General features: G+C 32.0%; 2 protein-coding genes, 1 long non-coding RNA gene and 1 other non-coding gene across 5 annotated transcripts; 3 read left to right on the top strand and 1 right to left on the bottom strand.

Moving 5' to 3' along the window:
* The first annotated feature begins 446 nt into the window (after nucleotides 1–446).
* On the top strand, nucleotides 447–1,666 carry LOC121229295 (zinc finger protein ZAT5). The gene has a single exon (XM_041113181.1). It carries the CDS (start codon nucleotides 691–693, stop codon nucleotides 1,564–1,566), a length of 876 nt encoding a protein of 291 aa, XP_040969115.1. The 5' UTR covers nucleotides 447–690; the 3' UTR covers nucleotides 1,567–1,666.
* A 2,220-nt stretch (nucleotides 1,667–3,886) lies between these two features.
* On the top strand, nucleotides 3,887–4,582 carry LOC121229294 (uncharacterized). The gene is made up of 2 exons (XR_005927024.1): nucleotides 3,887–4,098; nucleotides 4,248–4,582. It is a non-coding gene; the product is annotated as an uncharacterized lncRNA (long non-coding RNA).
* On the top strand, nucleotides 4,054–4,126 carry TRNAV-UAC (transfer RNA valine (anticodon UAC)). The gene has a single exon. It is a non-coding gene; the product is annotated as a tRNA-Val (tRNA).
* Nucleotides 4,452–7,383, bottom strand: LOC121229293 (50S ribosomal protein L9, chloroplastic). 2 transcript variants are annotated; one of them, XM_041113179.1, is made up of 7 exons: nucleotides 7,104–7,383; nucleotides 6,877–7,004; nucleotides 6,643–6,688; nucleotides 6,130–6,227; nucleotides 5,991–6,038; nucleotides 4,955–5,135; nucleotides 4,452–4,657 (listed from the first exon to the last, which is right to left on the bottom strand). In XM_041113179.1, exons 1-6 carry the CDS (start codon nucleotides 7,245–7,247, stop codon nucleotides 5,015–5,017), a joined length of 585 nt encoding a protein of 194 aa, XP_040969113.1. In that variant the 5' UTR covers nucleotides 7,248–7,383; the 3' UTR covers nucleotides 4,452–4,657; nucleotides 4,955–5,014. The 2 variants fall into 2 exon arrangements, with proteins under 2 accessions (XP_040969113.1, XP_040969114.1); XM_041113180.1 differs by having other exon boundaries at nucleotides 4,889–5,135; nucleotides 7,104–7,345.
* Between the last annotated feature and the right edge of the window lie 6,535 nt (nucleotides 7,384–13,918).

Below are 13,918 nucleotides of genomic sequence, written 5' to 3'. Positions count from 1 at the left end.
TTTTAATAATACTCAACTTTATTTTTATTTTTAAATTTAGTTAACTTTATTTAGTTTTAAAACAAAAGGGTATAGTTTCAAATAACAACTTTAAAGATATATTTAGTTTATAAATTTTTTACATCATTTTTACCCTTTTAATTTCGGTTATAAAGATTCAATAATCACTTTAAATATATATTTATACTTTAAAAAAATCTTTTTTATAGCTTAAAAAAAAAGCATGATCACTAAATTAAGGAATATCTAAAAATAAGAATTGAAGGACTTTTTATATTTATTTTATGAAAATGATTTTTTTTATTGGAAAAATGATGAATAAAAAAAATTGAAAATAAAACTTCTATTTCTACTAGCCAGTAACACCTTTGTACGTTAGAAACCAAAACAAATTATGACAGTAACTATTCACGGGGGCGGCTTTCTTTTCTCTTTTCTCCTTTTTTTTTTTTTTATTTGAGTTTTGACTTTTAAAAAAAAAACACTTAATACTACAAACATTTTCAATATATAAAGGAAAATACACCACCAACTGGTTCCACCATTCGCTATATATTAAAATCCCCCTTACTCTCTCTATCTTTGCTTCATTGCATTTGATTTCTGTAGCCCTTAGTCTGTTACTCTGTTAGGTCAGCTGCCTTATTTTGATTTCCTTTTAGTACTATTTTTCTTTAGATTTAGGTGGATATGCAAGCTCAACCGGATTTTGAGGTGTCTAATATTGATCATCAAGCCTTGATCATGAAAGGCAAGCGTACCAAGCGTCAAAGATCATCGTCCCCTTTTGGTGTCACGGTGACTTCTAGCTCCTCAAGTGCTTGCGGCGGCGGCGGTGGAGTGGCGGAGGAATACAATTCGATTTCCTCTCCGGTGACGTCCGGTGAGATTTACGAGAGCACCGAGGAAGAAGAAGACATGGCTAACTGCCTAATCATGTTAGCACAAAGTGATGGCCCAAAAAGGAGGAGCAATATTGAAGAGAAACAGGAGATGGTTACTGCAACAAACAAGGCTGAAGTTTATGCGTACGAGTGTAAAACCTGTAACCGGTCTTTCCCATCATTCCAAGCACTAGGAGGGCATAGGGCAAGCCACAAGAAGCCCAAGGGAGCCACCGCATATGAGAAAAAACCACTTGTTTTGGCATTCAAAGATCATGGTGTTGAAGACGCTGATCAATTCAATAGAGAAAGCCCTGCGGTTCTTGCTTTACAAGTAGGTAACAACTACAACAACAACAAGACTAATTGTCATGGGAACAAGGGTAACAAGATTCACGAGTGTTCAATCTGTGGCTCTGAATTCTTGTCTGGTCAAGCCCTTGGAGGCCACATGAGACGGCACAGGGCGGCGGCAAGCAATCAAGCTGCCGTGAGTGTTGATACTACTAGCATTCCAATTGAGTCCGGCAATGGTGATGGAAACAAGCCTAGAAATATCCTAGCTCTGGATCTTAATCTTCCTGCACCAGAAGATGATCTCAGGGATGCCAAGTTCCAATTCGGAGCACCCCAACAAGTTATTGTTTTCTCCACACCAGCTTTGATAGATTGCCATTACTAAACCCAAAAAGAAGAAAATCATGTATCAATGTGAATCATATATAATTTGTATTGTTTCAATTCAAGATTATTATTTACAATTATTAACTATATTCTTTGAATTCTTTGGTTTTCTTTTTACTTCTTATTTCTGATGATCCACTTGTTGAAGTTGAATACTTTGAACTAGTAAGTGGTTAGTGTTCATGGTTGCCTTCCATTCACGAAAAGTGATTAACGGAAGCATATTTTATTTTATGCGCTTTTTCCTTTTAAAAATCTATTATAATAAAAAAAATTTCTGTATAATAAAATCGTATTTTGAAAATGAAAGACACCTCTAAAAATCGACAAGTAAAATTGAATTTTCGAATTATTTCATTTTTTTTAAAGTGGGAAGAGAGTGATGTATAACACTTAAAAAGAGTGTAAAAACACACAAGAAATATGGGGGGTTAGCATTGGCCATTGGCTATCTAGGGTTTGGCAGCACCAGCACCACAACCTAAAGTCGTGGATTAGGTTATCTTTCCTTTGTGAGTTTTGGGTTGGGGGTGTTGTCATTAATACTCTTTTTATATATTATTTTCCTTTTTTTTGGGGGGGGGGGGGTGGGGGTGTGGTGGTCTGATATATATTCTTTTCTTCACTCTCACAGTCACTCTCTCCCACTACATGCCACAGTCTGTTTCATTAAATGACAAAGAATAAATGAATAGCAAAGCTGAGTTGTTAACTGCCCAACCCATATATAAATTTAATATCCATCCTTATTTTATATATATATTTTTAATGGACTATCCTGCTGCTGGGTAAGCTAGATCTGATTTATATTTTTTTTGTTTTAAGTTACATTCATCGATCAAGAGTAAAACCATAATTAGAAAAAGTAATGGAAATGAAGTACCGCACCTAATTAACTAACTACAATATCCCTTAGTTTGCAAGTCACTAAACCAAATTATCATTATTTGAATTCACACAAATAATATGTATTTACATGAAATTATTACCACATAAGAAAGGATGCCCTTTGGAACAAAAAAGAGGGTGTGACATAATTGACTCACTCATACTCACTTCACTAGTTGTGTATAAATGGAATTTGTTAAGTGCACGTTTAGGTAAATGTTGGTAAGCAAATCATGTGGACACTTTGCGTGCGATCATGTCCAAATATAAAGAGAATTAGATAGAAATATCATCATTTGACATTTGCACATGTAATTGCCTTGTCATGTAACCTCCCAGTATTATTCTCTTCAAATATAAATATAAACATAAACAAAGGGCTTCGATATAAAATATTTAAGCTTACTTTGCTTGGTTCCTATGAAAACGCTTCTCTCTCTTTCATATGCTCACTCAACTACTCAAAGTAACCTAAAATAACTTTGTTTTGTGTAGAGGAAATGTCACAATAATGCTTTTCCAAGTCCCTTTCTTTTGTTTATTACACTTCTTAACCAATAATTTTTATTATCCAAAAATTTTCAGCCAAGTACTTGTATGCATATGTTGTCATGTTCTTATTACTACTAAAAAAACGGTTTTTGAATCTAACTGGAACCAATTAATAGTAGCCGATGACACTAGAAAAATATATATACACATAAATGGTTCCTTTTGATGTACTTTAAGGGGAAGGGGGGGGTTCCAATATGGTCCAACAAATTGACACGTGGAAGTTGATGATGATATGTATCTCTTAAACTCGCCAGTGGCCTTCAACTTCACAGCTGGATGGCTATCCAAATCTCTCGGCGTTCAGCTTTTGTGCTTCTTTTTCTAAATAGATAAAAGAATTCGGATCAGGTTATCATGAAAGTGACCAAAGCTTAATAGTGTTTTCTAACCATGACAACTATGTAAGGCAACAATAATACAGAACTAAGCTTCTATGAATCAGATTATTAAAAACAATTAACTAATGGTTGGAATGGGATGAGCCAGATTATTGAAAACAAACATATGGAAAATGCAATAAAATGATCTCTCACCGGCTATTCATATAAACCCCCCAAAAAATATAGCTAGTGTGGTTAGTCCTTCCTTTTTGGTGAGATATTGCCTACCTAATGCGCTTCATACTGATTTTTTTTTTTTTTGGTTTGGGGGTTTGGGGGGGGGTGGGGGTTAGTTAGGTTTATTCAAAGGTTACGGTAGTTACCAAATGAAAAGTATGTGCGAATGGCAAAGTAAATGTAGATATCAATATTATCTATTTGCAAGCTTACCGTTCACGCAGATAAAGGCATGTAATTATATTATTTCAAGTTGAAATTTTGCTTATTAATAAGAAGTAATATCTCAATACATTGAATGAGAAACTTAAAATTTGTGATCAACCTGATCTGTTCCCGCTTTAGTTAATTACTTGCCTAACTAGCTTAATGATTCATGTCATTAGGTATTTAATTTGACTTAATCTTCTTAGTAATAAATGCGAAGATATGTCTCTCATTGTTACGAATATTAATTAAACAAATCATTCTCCCTCACACGAGGCGTTTCTGTGGTGTAGTGGTTATCACGTCAGTCTTACACACTGAAGGTCCCCAGTTCGATCCTGGGCAGCAACAGTTTTTCTTTTTTTAACACTTCCAAACCCTGCCAAATTAAGCAGATATCATTTCGATGGTTTTGGTCCTAATTACTTCTTAGCAGAAAGGTGATCTGATTAATTTCATTGTTTGATTGCAGGAGGTACAAAATACAGGACTGAATTAAAGACCCAAATTGCCTAGACCCAAACCTTGTAACCAGGTATATATTTTTTCTATGCGGTTCAAATATAGATTGTAAAATGGAAAATCCGTGTAGATCAGATGACATTTAAGAGAAGCCCAAAATCCAGACCGTTCTTATAGGATAGCAAGTTTAGAATATAAAACACAGTAGAGCCCATAGAGAATAGATGTTTCAGATAAAATTAAGCAATCTAATCATACTTTTCAACGTCTCATTACGTTCTAAAAGAGAATAATGAAGAACTGGAAATACAAATAAAGCTAAATACATGTTCTACAAAAAAAAAATAAAAAAAAAAATTGAACGTTGCCACACAGTCCTAAACAGGCAGCAAGCTGAAGTTTCCCTGTATCTTGTACCTCCTGCAATCAAACAATGGAAGTGTTGAGCATTGGGAAACTTTTGACTCCAGCTGGGATCATAAAACACCTTTCATTAAAACCTTATTTAGACATTATGACCTCATTGCTCAACTGTCTTTAAGTGATGTGAACATGGGGTTGAGAAGAGAAGTCCCTTCTCTTTCAATGTACAGATATTATGTTTTATTTTTATTTTCTTTTATCTTGCATAATTACGGCTTCTCTCCAAACCTGTTACTCAGGCTTTTTGTGTATGAGTGTTAGGTACAGGTATCCTCCTCGGATTTAGATGCTCACATAGCTTAGACTGATGCAAATGGCTGGCAAAGCTGTGCACATTTGGAGAGGAAGTTGTACTCAGTTAGCATAAACATTAATTCGGACTCGGGCAGTAACTTCAGGGTGGAGCTTCAGCTCTGCTACATATTCTCCTGTTTCCCTGATCTCTGGAAGAAAAACAATTCTTTTGTCCACATCCCTAAAGATCAACAAATTAATAGTTGAAAAATTAAACAGCCATCATTAGGGATAACGGCAGATGGGATATCTGCAAGACTGCAACTTATTATATATCCAAATCCTATCCCACTTAATTTATTTGAAAATTGAATCTATTTAGTATCCACTTACTATGTGAATATTACAATACTATTCCTTCTATTTAAAAAGCAATATTCATCGGATATCCAAACCAGGCCAAAACTAAAGCAGAATTGAACAACGCACATCCAAAGGTTCATATTGAAATCCACTGCAAACAGTAAAATATAATACCCCGGTCCTCAAAAAATGGATCATATGGTGTCAGGTATCCAATTTTTTACTATATATTGCCATGTTTAGACCAGGATGATGCATATGGAAAAGTTGCCAGGAGAAATGCATGCTGCAGCCAGAATTTTTTTTATCTCATGTTTCTTGATTAAGATTTTTTCATTCAGAAAGGATTCTTGTCTAGGGCTAATACACCATTTTAAACAAATGGATATAGGAATCCATAGTTGGTGTCTGTTCATCCAGCTTTAGCATTATTACTAAAGGCGTGACACTGAAACTTATAGAATATCACAATTCGCTAACGAAATGCAAATGATTCATGATGTCATGTCAATCAACAGACAAACTAAGTTTATGGATCAGAATGCCAGCTTTATTTGTTTGCTGTAACTTGTAACCACAGATGCAGATTGCACTAAGAATGATAGTGAGGGCATATACATAATCTAAGGCAAATAGCTTGAATTCTTATTTAAAGCAATAAATTTTGAGAATAATTTGCAGAGTTGTGATGCTTGTTAACATCTAAATCCCACAAAGATTTTACGATCAGTACCTTTGAAGTTGTGCCTTGATAATGTCTACAAGATCTTGAGCAGTAACACTGACAGAAACAAGCGAATGTCAGAGAGTAAAATGATAAGCAGAAAAAACAAACGCATGAACTACTTAGTGTGGATTTGGACCCTACTCACCTTCCAAAAATTTGCTTTCCTTTTCCACCTTTTCTCTTCACCTTAAAAGCTCCAACTGTTTCGAATATTAGAGCGAGTTGCTGTGCCTCTTCTTTCACCTGGAGTAAAACAAGATCATTTAAAAGATTCACAAGATCATGGTCATGAATTGAACAAATTACCCTTATAATGCCACAAATGGCAAGCAAAGAAATAGCCATAAAACACCATATAGAAACAACATTAGTATATCTTGCTCATTGTATAACAGCATTGAACAAATGAATATAGTGTTTGATTTCAACACCATAAAGAAGTATCATCGACATTATTCCATATAATCTGAGCAAACACACATACATAAACACAATATGATAGGACAAGTTTCACTCCAATCAGGGAAGGTTGAAATTTGGCATAGCAAACATGTTTTCAGCCTCAAATCATTAAGATGCTCAGTTGCCTAATGGAAAGTCATGACCAAAATGATATTCACTAAAATAAAAAATTCAAAACGTAAGCCACTAAATTTACCCGTTGCTTCTCCGCTTCAATTCTTTCCTCCTCCATTTTCATTTCCCTGAGGGAAAAAAACCACTAATTATTTTCTCAATCACGTATGTTTATGTATTATACTACTAAATCAATTTTATATCAATCCTTCTATTTCTCAATTGAATGCTATCATAACAGCAAGAAGAAAAGGAAAACAAATTCACAAAAAAAGGGGAAAAAAAAGAAAGAATTGAGATTAAGGTTACAACACACTTAAGAAAAGAAGAAGTGATAATCTGGGCTTTTCCCGTAGGCAAAAGATAATTCCTGAAATACCCAGCTTTCACATCCAAAAGCTGCCCCTTTTTCCCCAGGTATTCCACATCCTCCTTCAGTATTATCTGAAACCCATTATTAACAACAACCACTCAATCAAATTACTAAACAAAAAAAACAAAAAGAAACCAAATTTCAACATTGTATGAAACAATTTGCTTTACCTTTCGAGTCTTTTTAGCTTTCTTCTGGACGAAAACCACGAAGACCCTGTTTTTGTCTGCTACTTTTGTTGTCTCGTTTGGGGTTCCTCCGAAGCTGTGAAGCCATGAGAGTGTAGATGCTGCTGTAACTGTAGCGGTTGCCATTGCCACTCCCTTAGAAGAAAAAAATCCTCAGAGTCTCTTTTACCTCTGTTCTGTCCCTCCCTTTTGTAATCTTATCTGTTATCGGACGGCACTCTTAGCAACCGTTTTGTGTATTATGTTCTGTCGTTTTGAAACTACCTTGTAAATTTGGGTGGGCTATTTTTATGGATTAAATTTAGTTCCCAAAAACATCAATTCCAACCCCTACCGGTACCGATCCGAATTTGGGTGGGCTATTTTCATGGATTAAACTTAGTCCAAACTTGATATAAATCCAGTCCAAATCTCGGAAAAACTCGAAATTATAACTAAACAACTACAATAAAATATTAATAATTAATATAAAAATAAATGTTGAGGACAAGTATTTGCTTTGGAGTATCTCAAACCTCAATCGAAAGTATTATAAATAAATTATAATTATTAAAATCTATTTAATGATCATACAAAATATATAATAACATAGTATATTTGATTTAATAATTTGATAATTAGTGTTATACTTATCACAAGTGATTTATACTAAATTTAATTTCAAATCATGATCTTTTAATAAAAAAATTATCTATGACAATGTAATTTACAAATTTTAAAATTTGTTTAAAAATCAAAAGAAAAATGTAATATTAAAATATAATAATTAATAAAAATATATTTTGAAATTCATAAAGTCACATAAATATATAAATCTGATTATTAATATAATTATATAAAAACAAGTCATCCTAAATTATAAATCACAATGAAAATTTTATAACTATTACTATATTAATACATTTATATAACTAGTATTATATTGTAGATTATAATAAATAATAGTATCACATAATATTATAATCTTGTTATACCCCATGCGGCATTGTAAGAAAGCATAGGAAAGACTTCTACAAATAGCTCTCCACCTCTCATCCTTTTAATCATCATCAACTGCTTAGCCTGCCATACAAGTTACCTCTCATAGGGATTATCCGACTGTAGCAGGAACATATCCAGCATAAAGCCATCTGTTGTTATGGTCAAGTCACTCGTTTTCAATGCAAACACTCTCCTTTTAGAGACTATCGAGGTCCATTTAAGCATAATAACCTCATACCACTTCAAAAGGAATAACATAATGGGTCTTACCATGCATGTCCCCTATGCACTCCATGATTATAATCAATCTATAATGACCTTGCCATGTCATCACTATTAGATAAGAGGACCTCACTTATAAACACCCACCATAACGATGAGAAAGGGATCTTCTTCCTCGTTAGCAACCTTAAGCAGTTATTATCTACACATAGCCTTCTTAATCTTTAGAGTAACCTTCCTCCTCCTTTTGTCCTTCTCCGGCTCTCCGCCTATTTATATGAATCAACCTCATTTGCCAAAAACTATATATATATATATAATATTTCTAACTAATAAAAAAAACAAAATAATATAGACATATCAATGATTAATTAAGTAAGTCCATACGATCTTACTTGATAAAGACATCGACAATTACAATATCAAGGACCAATCCACAAAATTACCCTATTCGCGAATATCCTCAGACTGGTTCAATCCTCGATTTATTTAATAATTCATTTCAATTTATCAATTTTAAAATGCCTTATAACAGTTTATTTTATGCATATACCAGCCCAATTTTCATTTTACAACAATTCCATAAAGTTTTATATTTTATTTGATTTAGCCCTTAAAACTGAAATAGTTATAACTTTCAATTTTAAGCTTCATTTTTCAATCTAATTTCAATTTCATCCTTCTATAACTATCTCAAAATAATAATTATAGAATTTTCATGTCACTTTCAAAATATTTACGTTTTAGTCCTTATACTAAAAATTAACAATTTTCACTTTACAAAATAGTCCTCTTCATATCTAAGCATCAAATTTAACCAAATAATATCAATTTCATCAAACATTCATCAATGATATCATTTATAAACTTTAAATATTTTGAAAACTAACACCCGAGTTAGCTAAACCGAACTCCTATGATCTAAAAAACATAAAATTTACGAGAAATAAACCAATTTAAACTCACCATACATAGAGTTGAACCTTAAAAGATTCAAACAATGGCTTCCTACTTTCTTTTTTGTTGGTTTTAGTGGAGAAGACAAAGAATTGCATGGATGACAACATTTCATTTTCATGTTTTATACATTTATTATTAATTTAATTAAAATTTATAATTTATTAATTCAACCACTACCAAACCGTCCACTAGCATGCTAAAGTTGTTGATTGCCACTTTAAACATTGGTTCATTACCATTTAAGCCCTTTTAATAAATAAAAATCAATGGCATTAACTTTTATCACTTTTATGATTTAGTCATTGTACCTTAATTAGCCATCGATTCGGTGGAATTTCCTATCTAATATTTAATTCATCTATATAATAAATTCATAATATTTAATAAAAGCATTTATGAGCCCGAGTTATGAAAACGAGGTCACGATACCTCATTTTTCAAGACAACTGACTTTAGGATCAAAACACTTATACCGCAACTAACTATCTAATCAATAAATTAATTAAACTAAAATTTAATATAATATTATAATTGTCTCGTAACTATTATTTAATAATTTTTGCAACATTAACCCGTTAGTCATCCCATAAGGAGCTCAAAATCGCTTTAGCATTACTCAGGCACTGTAATGACCCAAAATTCACGGGCATCGGAAAAGTACATTAACAGGCCTCCGTCTTAGTAAATCGAGTTCGAAATAATTACTAGAAATATTTATGAGTTTAGCGATGTGTTTAATTAGGTTTAAATTAGGTGAATTTAGCTTAATTAAGAGTAATTAGGAAAAATGACTAAATTGAATAAAGGATGAAAGTTAAATTGTAGATTAAAAGAAAATGAAGAGGACCAAAATGGGAATTATGACATTTGTCCTAAGTGAGGCGGCATAAACATAAAAATCTGAGATTTTTATGTGTTAAAATATATATTAAATTATTATTATTAAAAGTAAAGTAAATAAAAAGGAAATAAAGGAAAGAAACAAAAGAATAAAAAGAAGGAAACAGAATAGCAGGAAACAAAACAGAGAAGAAACAGCGGAGAAAGAAAGAAAGAAAAGAAAAAGGGAAAATAGGGTTTTAAAGGTTCCAAGTTAATTTGGTAAGTCAATTTAGCCTCTTTTCTTATGATTTTTGAGTTTTTTTGGAATCCTAGAGATAAATAGTACTTGTTTTAAGTAGAAATTTTGAAAGTCATTAGATTTCTAAGTTTGGTTCATGTTGAATAAAATGATGGAATTGGGGGTTTATTTGATAGAAATTTTGATTGGAATTGAATAAAGGATTGAATCGTAAACTAAGCTATAAGTTTTGAGTTTTAGGGATTAAATGGAAATAAATTCGAAATTATGAAAATATGCTGGAAATTTAATAGTTAAGTATGAGTTTGGACAAAATTTGAATAGAAATAAAGTATGAATTAAGATAGAAAAGTAAGAGAATTTAGTTAGGATTAAATTGAAATTAAAGTAAATCAACATTTTGCACTAAAACTGTTTTAGACAGCAGCAGTAGTCTAACTTTGAAAAATCATAAAAAAATTATAGAAATCTAATTAGAAGATGAATAAATATGAAATTAAAGCTTATTGAGTCTAGTTTCTTATAGAAGAAACGATATAAGCAATTGAATTGTAAATTATGAGATATAATGAATTTTGTGAGACAAGGTCAGAATGAATTCGGGTTCCCCTGTTCTGACTTTGGAAAATCACCAAAAATTGAAGAAAAATAATTAGAGGCTTAAAGTTATACTTTTAGAATCCCTAATGAGTCTATTTTCAGGAGAAATCAACGGGAATATTATCCGAGTTCTATACTGTGAGATAATTAATTTTTAGTGAATAAGGGACGAAACTGTCAGACAGCAGAATAGGGGTGAATTTAAAGAATAAACTGTACTTAATGGCTAAACCAAAAATTCTGAAAATTTTATTGTAATAATATTTGTGAGTCTAGTTTCAGGGAAAATTAATGGATCTTAATTTGGAGTTTCCTAGCTCAAGATATAAATGATTTAGTAACAATGACTCAAGTAGACAACTTTGAATGAACATATAAGTAAATAGTGGAATTATGTGTATAAAAATGGTTAAATTTGCATATTTAGGCTCGTGGATTAAATTGAATTGTGTTAGATTGATGATTATAAATTATTATTATTTTCGTAGTTAACAAAGAACCCAAGACATCGACGCACAAAGGAAAGGAGAAAGCTATCGAGGATTAAAACGAGAAATTCACGGTTTGTATTACTATAATTCAAATTACTTTTTATTAAATGTTTTATATCAATTCTATATTTAATAATTGAATTATAAGGTAAGTATTGATATTTGAGTTGAATGAGAATTGAATTGAATGGTGAATGTGTATGTATAATTGAATTGTAAATTGATTTGAATGCGAAAATTTTAATTGAAAAGTAATCTTGGAATGTAAATGAAAGTGAATTGAGAATTGAAATACCCTATTAACTAGTCGGGCTAAGTTGGATATAATAGGCATGCCATAGGATCTGGAAGTGTACGGGATTTGCCGGCTTTATCGATTAGGCACTTTATGTGTCGTATTTTAGGCACCTCGCGTGTCGTATCAGACACCTCGTGTGTCGTATCAGACACCTCGTGTGTCGTATCAGACACCTCGTGTGTCGTTTTAGGCACTTTATGTGTCGTACTCTGATCAGGTACTATGTACCGTTTTAGGCACAATGTGCCGTACTGGTGTGTTTAGGTTGGAATCCGTGTATCCGTCAAAGTCCGGGTTTGTTAATAGGGGTAAATAAGTGAAAGATAAATCGAATAAATTTGATTGATCAAGCTATTGAAATGAAAAGAGAAATTGAATTGAGAATTGAAAATTTAGATATGAAATTGAAAATATGAACCAAAGGTTCATGAAATGATTGGAGTTCGAATTGATGATATATGATGCCACTTGATGAATTGAAATGTGATTTGAGATATATGAATCGCATGTATATACTGAAAGCTATCAGGGATAGTAAGTTGATATGATATAAATGAAATTGACTGTTATTGAAATGAATTAAAATGGAATATGATTGATAAGTGTATAGTTGAATATAGTTTAATGATATTGAATTGTGAGTAAATTAAGGGAAGCTATACCGAGTAGTAAGTGAAAGAATGGAGTAAATAATAATGGATTTAGTTAAGAATTGAACAATTATGTTATTGTGTTTATTATATGATTTGTATAAAATTTATATGGTAAGTAGTTGAAATTTATCTATGAATAAATAATTGAATAATTGTAATTGTTATTATGATCTTAAGTATTTGTTATATTATTAATTGTTCGGATTATAGAAATACCACTGAGTATACCATACTCAGCGTACGGTTTGTTTCCGTGCGCAGGTTAAGTAAAGATAGTACGTTGAATCAGCATCCCAAGATGATCCCGAATTCATTAAGGTAAAGTATGTTGAGTATTGATAATGGCATGTACCTAGGACGTTTTATGAGAGTCATTTAGGTTATAGAAGTATTGATGAAATGAGTAAATTATGGTTGGCAACGGTATGTAGTATGAATTTTGAAATTTACTAAGAATTCGTAGTGATTCTAAATTAGTCCCGAATTGAATTTACTGTTCATATTGGACCGCGAGGGCCCATTAAAGGGACGACATTTTAAAACTAGGATGTGTGTGAATATTTATTTTAATAATGACCGGAATTGGACTGTACTGACTGGTAATGTCTCGTAACCCTATTCTGGTGACGGTATAGGGTTAGGGGACGTTACAGGCACACTTGAATGCTCAAACCCCAGTCGAGGCTCTTTGCACCACAACCAAATGTGCACTTAATTAGTCCCAATGCTCAAACTCATGTTGTAACACCCCCTAACCCCAAACCGTTGCCGGAACAGGGTTACGAAGCTTACCGAACCTATCGGACAATTTACATAAAATACCTATGTTCAACCCATCTAAACACATTTAAATATGCTCAAAACTTGCTAAATTTAGACATTTTATACATTATCCAATACTCAATTCCAATCACTTATCATATATTATCAATATGATTCAAATTCATACTAAATTAGTTAAGTCCTATTATATACCATTACCAAGCTTAATTATACTTATTTCATCAATACATTAACAATCCAAAACGACACATACATAAAACATCCTAGGTACATGCCATTACCAATTATTAACACGCTTTACCTCATTGAGTTTGGGATCGGCCTGGGATGTTGATTCAACGATCTAGCTTTAACTTAACCTGCACACGGAAACAACCGTACACTGAGTATGAACTCAGTGGCTGAACACTTAATAAAATGAAAATATAACAAAGACTTAAAAATCATATGTCATATACAATTCATAGATAAATCATTTATAACTTATTCAATTTTTATCATCTATTAACCCAATTAGCTTCCGAAAATAAATTCACAATCATTTAAATAATAATATTTTCATTCACATGTCTCATTTATACTTCTGTTCACAATTCAATATCAGTAAATAATTTTCAGTATCGAACAATTTTTCAATTTCATTCAGTAACATTCAATCATTCAATAACAATTAGTTGTTCAATAAAATTCAATCACTCTTTAACAGTCAGTTATTCAGTAACGATAAA

Source organism: Gossypium hirsutum, chromosome A05, assembly GCF_007990345.1.
Source record: "Gossypium hirsutum isolate 1008001.06 chromosome A05, Gossypium_hirsutum_v2.1, whole genome shotgun sequence".
NCBI classification, from domain to species: domain Eukaryota; kingdom Viridiplantae; phylum Streptophyta; class Magnoliopsida; order Malvales; family Malvaceae; genus Gossypium; species Gossypium hirsutum.
Note: the sequence above shows the minus strand (reverse complement) of the source record. Positions and strands in the feature narration are given on the sequence as shown.

What these genes read in the sequence shown, in the direction of transcription:
- LOC121229293 (XM_041113179.1), bottom strand. Translation starts at nt 7,247, where the DNA reads ATGGCAACCGCTACAGTTACAGCAGCATCTACACTCTCATGGCTTCAC. An exon ending in ATCACTTCTTCTTTTCTTAA is followed by an intron (nt 6,689 to 6,876) that starts GTGTGTTGTAAC and finishes TTTTTCCCTCAG; the next exon opens with GGAAATGAAAATGGAGGAGG. An exon ending in TTGAAGCGGAGAAGCAACGG is followed by an intron (nt 6,228 to 6,642) that starts GTAAATTTAGTG and finishes GTTTTACTCCAG; the next exon opens with GTGAAAGAAGAGGCACAGCA.
- LOC121229295 (XM_041113181.1), top strand. Translation starts at nt 691, where the DNA reads ATGCAAGCTCAACCGGATTTTGAGGTGTCTAATATTGATCATCAAGCC.